We start from the raw sequence: 8,695 nt of genomic DNA, 5'->3' as shown, positions 1-8,695 counted from the left end.
ATCTAGTCTAGCTACACTTGTTTGTAACAGGTTCATATCAATACAAGACAAACATGATATAGAGTTATTATTTTTAGGGAGAGCCGAACCTGTCTAAAACCCCTGTGTATTCTCTTTTGATTCGTGTACTCAAAACTTCTTTTAATTCTTTAACAAATTTGTTAGATCGACGGTTCACCCATCATCGACATATATTGTTAGTCATGTTTTTTTTCTTTATAGAACATCAAAAACTTCAAGCGCAGGACCCATGCGACATTCTTGGTCAGACAAGTCGTGCGCAAGAGTGAGAGATAAATCAAAAGAGAACGTGCGTGGAACTGGAGCCCCGGCTAGACTTGTTTTATGGGACCCAAGCTAGATTCTTAGTGAGATAGGATGTGAGAGACTAAGAGGATGAACATTGTTGGTCACGTTTTTGTCTTTCTATAAGATCAAAAACATCACTTGCGCGGGACCCATGGCAGATTCTTCGAAAGAGTGAGAGAAAGATCGAAAGAGATTCTTGGCTAGATTTTTTGCAAGGGACCCAATCAAGGTTCGTGGTGTGAGGGGATGGACTATCCATGGGGCCCGCATGCGACTTGTGCTTCCGACTGGAGCAGAAACCATGCATCGCGACGCGGACCCCTTTTTTGTCTAATGGAACTATGCGTGAGATCGCCATTGCTGATGCTTGCTTCATCTGGATGGCTTCGTATCATTGGTGAATATCAGGTCTAAAGGAACCTCTTCCGGTGGTTGAGTTGACTGCTCTCAGACTGTGATCTGCCTAAGTGCCTACAAGCTGCTCTCCAATCTCAACCAAGGATTCCACGAAGCCAGCTCCCCGGCGCCTTGTCCTCCCCAAGTCCCCAACTGCGGCAAACAATCGCAGGCGACATGGCGGAGGCCATAGCCATATCACTCTCCGCTAAACTCGGCGTGGTACTGTCCCGCAGCGCCGCCCTGGGCATCTCGCGCCTCTTAGGTGTCCGCTCCGACATCGCCGCTGCCAAGCAGGACCTCGACCTCCTCCGCGCCTTCCTCCACTTCGCCGACTCCCGGTACGGCACGGACGACCACGCGGCCGAGTGGGTCAGGCAGGTCCGCGACGCGGCCTTCGAGCTCGAGGACGTCGCAGATGAGTGCTCGTATCTCTCCGGCCACGGCCTTGCCCGGGACTGCGTCAACGTCAAGGCCTGGTTTGCCCTTTCGAGGCGGCTGCGCAAGGCTCGGGAGAGGCTTTGCCAGCTGTCCCGGGCTAAGGAGCAGTGGGACGGCATCCGCCCAGCCGACGGCCCCGCTCCCTCTGTGACCACCATTAGCGCGAAGCAGGCGGAGAGTGCACACTTTTTGGAAAAGGAGGAGATCGTCGGCTTCTCTGCACAAGAGAAGCAGCTGCTGGATTGGGTGGTCAAGGACGCGGAGCAACGGCGGACGTTGGTCGCCGTGTGGGGGATGGGCGGCGTCGGCAAGACCACCCTCGTCACGGGCGTGTACAAGCAGGTGGCGACGAGCCACTTCGACTGCGCTGCGTGGGTGGCCGTCTCTCGGAGCTTCACAATGGACGACCTCCTCCGGAAGATCCTCAAAGAGCTGCACCGTGACGCCCACTGGGGCAGCGTGCGCTCCGATAGCGATGTAGGTGCGGACTACCGGTCGCTCATGGCGGCTATGCGGGACCACCTCAGCAAAAGGAGGTACCTAGTTGTGCTCGACGACGTCTGGGATGCCCACCTGTGGAACAAGCTCCGCCTTGCGTTCCTCGACGTCACCAACAGGAGCCGGGTGATCATCACCACGCGCAACAGAGACGTGGCCAAGGCCGCGGCGCCCGAGAGGACCATGATGCTGGAGCCTCTGCCGTCTCGCGAGGCGTGGGAGCTGTTCTGCGCTGTCGCCTTTAGGGAGGCATCCGATTCCGGGCAGACGTGCCCGGGCCACCTGAAAGAGCTTGCTGTCAATATTCTACACAAATGCCGCGGCTTGCCGCTGGCTATCGTCTCTGTTGGCAACCTCCTCGCGCTCAAGGAGAAAACAGAGTTCGCCTGGAGGAACGCCTACGACTCCCTCATGTGGGACACGAGAAGCAGCGATCTTGGGATAGGGGAGGCGGCAAAAATATTGAACCTGAGCATCGATGACCTGCCGCACCACCTCAAGAAATGCTTCCTGAGCTGCAGCGTATACCCCGAGGACTTGTTGATCAAGAGGAAGATACTGATCAGGAGGTGGGTTGCACGGGGCTTCATCGAAGAGAAGCCGCGCCAGCGTAAAGCAGAGGATGTCGCAGATGATTACCTGGACCAATTAGTACAGCGCAGCCTGATGCAGGTTGTTGAAAGGAATGAATTTGGCCGTGTTAAACGGTGCGTCATTCATGACCTCATCAGGGAGTTGATTATCCACAGAAGCAGAGAAGAGGAGGGGTTCTTACACTTTGCAATGTGCAATATAACAATTGATTGCAAGGTTAGAATCCGTCATCTTGCAATTGACAGATGTGAAGTAGATTCCCATTATGTTCCGCAATGGGCCACACCTCGCTCCTTGAATGCATTTGGGTCAAAATTGGATGCTTCGTTCCTGTCTTGCTTCAGGCTCTTAACCGTGCTAAACCTCTGGTTCGTTGAGATGAACAAGTTACCCGACTCAGTGACCAATCTTCACAATCTGCGGTATCTCGGGATCCGTTCCACTCTAGTCAAAGAGCTACCGAAGGAACTGGGCAAATTGCAGAAGCTGCAGACATTGGATGCCAAGTTGTCAATGGTCCAAAGGCTACCTAGCAGCATAGCAAAACTGAAGAGTTTGCGCCACCTGATAGTCTTAACGCGTGAGACGACTGACTTGTTGAAGCCGTATCCCGGCATGGCAGTAGGAGTTCCTAAAGGGATAGAAAACCTGACCAGCCTGCAGACACTCAAATATGTTCAAGCTGATAAGATTATGGTTAGATCCTTAGCAAGGCTGGAGGAGATGAGGAGCCTAGAGCTGTCTGGCGTAAATGCGGGCCTTATCGTCGATTTGTCATCGTCAATCTCTAGAATGAGCTGCCTTCTACGCTTGGGGTTGGTAGCTGAACCTGGAGCAGACACAGTACTAGACCTGGAATCAATTTCTCGACCACCACTGAAGCTGCAAAATCTCGTTCTGACTGGCAGGTTAGCAAGAGGGAAGCTGCCATCATGGATTTGCTCCCTCACAAGCCTCGTGCAGCTACGGTTATGTGGTTGCCAAATTGCACATGATTCACTCTTGCTCCTCGCTGCGCTCCCTAGGCTGGTAAATCTTGGCCTCATCGCTGCATACCATGAGAGGAACATGGTTTTTGTCCAAGGTAGTTTTCCGACCCTTCAGAAACTCACCTTGGAGGACTTGCCTAACCTTAGTCACATAGAGTTTCAAGAAGGATGCCTTGTAAACCTACGCCATCTGGTGATTGGCCTGTGCACAAAGCTGACTGAAACACCCCAAGGCATGGAGAAACTCATGATGCATCTCCAGAATCTGCAACTTTTTGGCATGCCAACAGAGTTTGTAGCAAACTTGAAGGAACAGAATGGTCATGCTAGATACCACAATCCTGCCAATTCAGATTTTTATCAGGCATATAGGTTTTTGAATTGCATTAGATTTGTTGAAAGGAATAAGTGAAGATGGCTCCTAGTCTAGCTCGCCAGTGGCTAGTGGCCTAGTGTAGGTGTGGCGAGCTACTGTTCCTTGCAAACAAGGAATAACCTGTCGTCTGCAGTTACAGGGTGAGACTAAACCACAATGCACTCCCTTGCTTTGGGATTCGCAGAATGAGCCTCTACACGGGCCAAATTCCAGCACCTATTGATACCGAGCTAAAATAGTCCGGTATTCACGGATACCGAGCCGAACTTATATTTTGTACATTTGATATCTAATTTCATGTTTACCAAATACACCTTAGGAAGACCCCTGTGGTCATCGATCATTGATCATGCTTTTTGTCACAGTTGAGTTCTTAGTTTGGGAAAAGAAAAGGTAGTTGATGCTGAGCAGTCGGCTTTCTTGTCACACCTAAAATTTCAATTTTGGGATGGGAACGTTTCCAAACAATAAACTAGCATTTTGTTATTTATTTAAAAGTCTTTCCTAATTTTGGCATTTTAAAAAAGAGTTTATTTTTGAATGATAAAATATTTTATTTGGATTCAAAGCTTTCCAAAATGCCTCTCTAAAATTTTCCTGGATTTATTTAAGTGTTTTGCTATTTAATTGGATTTTATTTTGCTTTGTTTTTCTAAAAATACTTTGATTCCTAAAATACCTAAAATTCTCTTTGGGCCAACCCAAATTCTAAGCCCAGCTAGAACTCTAAACCTAGCCCACATAAATCTAACCCAACCTAGCCTCACTCCTCTGGCCCATCTCCCCGTGCACAGCCCAACCCATCTCCCTCTCTCTCGCTGACAGCCTGGCCACGCCAGTCATCCCCGTCCTCCCGCAACCGCTCCCGCGCTCGCGCTACCGTCCCGCCGAACCGCCGCCCACGTCTCGCCCTGCGCCCACGACCACACTCCCGTCGCGCCTTTAAATGCCGCCCAGCCCTGCCGCTCCCCCGTTCGCCCAACCCCGCCACCTTCCCTCGCCATTGCCAGCGAGGAGCTCCGTCGTGCACCATCCGTCACGTCCAAGCTCACCGTCGGTTTCTCAGGAGCACGATAAGTCTCTCCCGCCGCTCCTCAACGTTATTCTGTCGCCGCAAGCCGTCCTCCGCCGAACTCCGGTGAGTCCCGCCGCCACACGTTTACGCCAGCCCTTCCCGTTGCGCCCCAAAGCCTGCTGACCGTCTCTTCGGCATCGCAGGACCCCGAGGAAGCTTCTCCGACCTTCAATTTTGTTTCTCCGCCGCTAGAACCGTTATCCAGTTGAGCTCCGACCTCCGCCGCCGCAGCTCTCCATTGCCAGCCTCCTCCGAGCTCTCTCCAGCATGTGCGACCACCGAGGTGAAACCCCCTGCCCCTTCACGTCCTTTTGTGTCGCTCCCCGTCAACTTTGGTAGGCCGTAGCTCGGTATCGCATTCCTCCGGTGAAGCTCCGATAAGACCCGAGACGGCGCCGTCGCTTTCCTGTCGCCGTCGGCCGCCAACTCCCCCCAAACACCCTCGGCCGTCCGATCGTTGATGAACGGCCACGATTAGATCCTCTCGTACCCCTTCGCTAGCCAATAAGATGACGCCACATGTACTCTTTATCCCAGTCAGCACTTATAGTCCACGTCAGCGACACGTGTCGGCCACGTCATCTTCTCGAGCCGAGTCAGCGGCCCAGTCAGTGCTGACATCATCATTTCGCAGTAATTCAATTTTTCCTTAGAAAAATAATTCGCAACATAGATTTAATCCAAAAATATGTTTTCTTTTAACAGAAAAATTCCAGAAATTAGTTTATGTTTTAAATAGGTTTTAATTCAGTTTTAAGTCTGAAAATAGTTTTAATATTAAGAATAAATGTTTTTAATTGGAAAATATTTTTAGAAAATCTAGATTAATTCAAATAATGTTTTAAATATGTTTTATTTAGTAAAATAAATACTTTAAATATGTTTTGTTACATAGAAAATTAGTTTTAATTCCTAAAAAATGTAAATAAATTTTATAATATTGTTTTAATTAGTTTTATGCTATAAAATGATTTTGGAAAATTTTAAATAAATGTTTTAAGCCTTTTAAAATTAGTTTTAATTTTAGAAAAATAGTTTTCATCATTTTTAGCAATTTAAAAATTCGTTTAGCCGTATCTTTTGCATCATAGCTCCGATTTGGGCGATTCTTGCACCCAAATCTTTCTAAAATCGTATTCTAGGCAGCCTTGGCGTTTGTTTGTTGCGTTAGCTTCATTTTGCGCTTGCTCTTAGTGTGTTGTTTTCTCCATGTGTAGATGATCCTGTCCGAGAGCCGTTCGAGAATATTCAAGATCATGATTTCGAAGATCACTGAGCAGCATCCAGGCAAGTGTCCTTGAATATCTTGCACCTATTTTAAGAATTTATATTAGTTGTTTATCCTTCATTGCATGCTTATCAATATGAATCCCATGTTTAGGGTTTACTAGTACTTTCCAGATTATCTTTTGTTGCCTGTGTTGTAGTTTGGGTGTCAAGGGTAAAAATGTTTAGTCATGCTATCAAGTCGGGTGGTTTAAATGTTAATCTAATTAATGGTCTATGCAACATGAACTGGATTGGCTAATCTTTTGTAGCAACATGGAACATAGGGATCATAACAGGATGGTTGGCTTGATGATGGTTCAGAAATGCACAGTTGGATTGTGGTTTGTACCTATGTGAGATCCTAAGGATCGGTTCTTGAAGCATATAACCTGGCTAAATAGCACAACCACGGGATCTATATGGGTACAGCCTGGCAAATTAATTAGCCACCCCTCCGGTTCTGTGAGCACCATTAGATGGTTGAGTGGCACAAGAGGGGGCTTCTGCAATGATGCAATCACTGTTAGCGGTGAAACCTCAGTGGGTGCTAACAGATCGACGGGAGCTTTGTAAAGGTCTTGTAGTGATCTCCTGATGGCACACCTTAGGAAGTGTGCAAGTGCTTGGCCAGCACAACAACATGGAGACTGTCACTTGGTAATGCGGGTGATGAAATCACGACTCGTGGGTAAAGTGTGGAAACTCTGCAGAGTATAAAACTAATCGATCAGCTATGCTCACGGTTAAGAGCGGCTTGGACTTCTTCTTGATTAGTTGAGATCAGGGCTCTAGTATGGACGGTTGGTTAGCTAGGTAATGGAATTACCTGGTGAGTTTTGTTAGCCGGTTATGGAATATCTGGTGAGTTTGGTAGTCTGATAGAATTCGATGAGTTGTTCACACTTAGTAATTCTTGTTTAAGTAGTGTCTTCACACTTAGTAATTAGGATGCCTGTTTCTTAGAGTTATAGGTTAAGGTTGTTTAGTGCAGTAAACCAGTGTCCAACCTTTTCTTGACTTAAACCCCTCATGTCATAATTTTCCACACTTGCGAAGTACGATATGTACTCACACTTGCTGTTTCCAATAATAAATGTTACTCAGTTAAAGAAGACTACGCGAAGATCAAGGAAGCTAAAGACTACAATGAAGACGGAGTGTCCTAGGTCGCATTGCCCCCAGTCGATTGCCTGTGGTGTGCCCTGAAGCTTTCGTTGGAGTTTCCTCTTGTTCTTCCGCTACGGTTTAAAAACTCTAGTATTTATTTCTAAAAAGTTGTTTTGTTCGATATAGAACTTTTTATCACTGATGATGTCACCACATGTATGATGAAATTGATCCTGACATACATATGGAATGCACTTAGTTATTCTTTTGACAAATCGGGTGTGACATTTCTCAAACTCGAAGGGCACCTAGCGCGCAGCAAGTTGAATATTTACTTCTATTGCAGCAAGGCTGTGAAAATGTTACTCTTCCTCATTCTACAGACTCACATGGAAGTGGTCTATGAAACATATCATCACAGTATGGTCATTCTATAAGATATTGACTGCAGGGAGACTTCTGTTGGTATGAGGCAGTAATGGAAAGTGAATGATCCCAGTGAAAAATTGCTTCCTTTTCTGGTTGATTAGCAGAAAATTCATTCGTGCTAGAGATAATTTAACTCGGCGATGCTGGAGTTGAAACCGGAAACCAGAAATGTTCCATGTGTGCTAAAGTAGAATAATGGATCATCTCTCCCAGTAGTAGCTTATATATTGGAGTGTGATTTGAATGTGTTTTGGCAGCCCAACAAAATATCGATCGTTAACTAGATTCGTTCCTTGGGCAGCTCAGAATCATATTGATAACACGCCCTTGCACAGCTCATCACTGATTAAAAGTGCAATACACATATGTGGTCTCATCATCAACATCTTGTTTTGATACACTACATATGGATCTAAGCGCAATCAACATAATAAGGAGCCTTATTTTTTTTTGTTTACTGTAATAGAGGAGACAAAGGACCAGTTGCTCTTGGTTGTAGAAAAAAAACCTTATTTCTCAGTTTTTCTCAATGTAGCAAATCAATACACAAAATTCCCTTTACTTTTCATCGCTCTAATACAGTAATACCCATGGAGTGTCCAAATCATGAGCATCGGTAGGGGCATTTGAATAGGCATATACTATTAGTCAAGCATACAACAAAATTTGTATTCTCTAATTTTCAACCACAGTTTGAAAAGCCGTGAAGAGTCACCATGGCTCTGGGGCTTGCCTCCGTCAAATGGGACAGAGCAATTACCTCTTGTTGGTTGAACTATGAGGAAACAAGTGGAGTTGCCTTGGTTCAATGTCATGTGATGAGTAATTGACATTGATGGTGTTTTGGCTTGTGTTAGAAGTGCGGTATTTTGAGATCGCATAAGCATGTCTACTTATTGCAATGTATGGTTATTATTTATGACTAAATGGAGTTTGAAGAGGCGCTAGAAATTGTGAGAGAAGGAGAAAGTGTGTAGGTCAATGGAGTCAATATGACGGTCAACATCGAAGAGGATCAGAACTAAGTGGGTGGCTTAGGGCCAGATGATCGGGATATCAAGTGAAGTCATGAGCGATCCACATTGTACACAAGGAGAGGTCCAGGAGCACTGGATGGTTGATCAAAACAATGGGTTGACCAAGTCAAGGCGATTGGGTTGATGCAAGTGACAAGACAGTCCGAGAGCAGGAGTAGGAGAGACTTCTGATGAG

The 8,695-nt window shown here is 46.6% G+C and overlaps 1 protein-coding gene across 1 annotated transcript; it reads left to right on the top strand.

The window, feature by feature from the left end:
- The first annotated feature begins 333 nt into the window (after positions 1-333).
- LOC133928510 (disease resistance protein RPM1-like) lies at positions 334-3,967 on the top strand. The gene has a single exon (XM_062374859.1). The coding sequence runs from the start codon at positions 883-885 to the stop codon at positions 3,637-3,639; it is 2,757 nt and encodes a 918-aa protein (XP_062230843.1). The 5' UTR covers positions 334-882; the 3' UTR covers positions 3,640-3,967.
- The last annotated feature ends 4,728 nt before the right edge of the window (positions 3,968-8,695 follow it).

This window comes from Phragmites australis, chromosome 9, assembly GCF_958298935.1.
Source record: "Phragmites australis chromosome 9, lpPhrAust1.1, whole genome shotgun sequence".
Lineage (NCBI taxonomy): Eukaryota > Viridiplantae > Streptophyta > Magnoliopsida > Poales > Poaceae > Phragmites > Phragmites australis.
The sequence above is the reverse complement of the archived record's forward strand: the minus strand, read 5'-3'. Positions and strand labels throughout refer to the sequence as shown.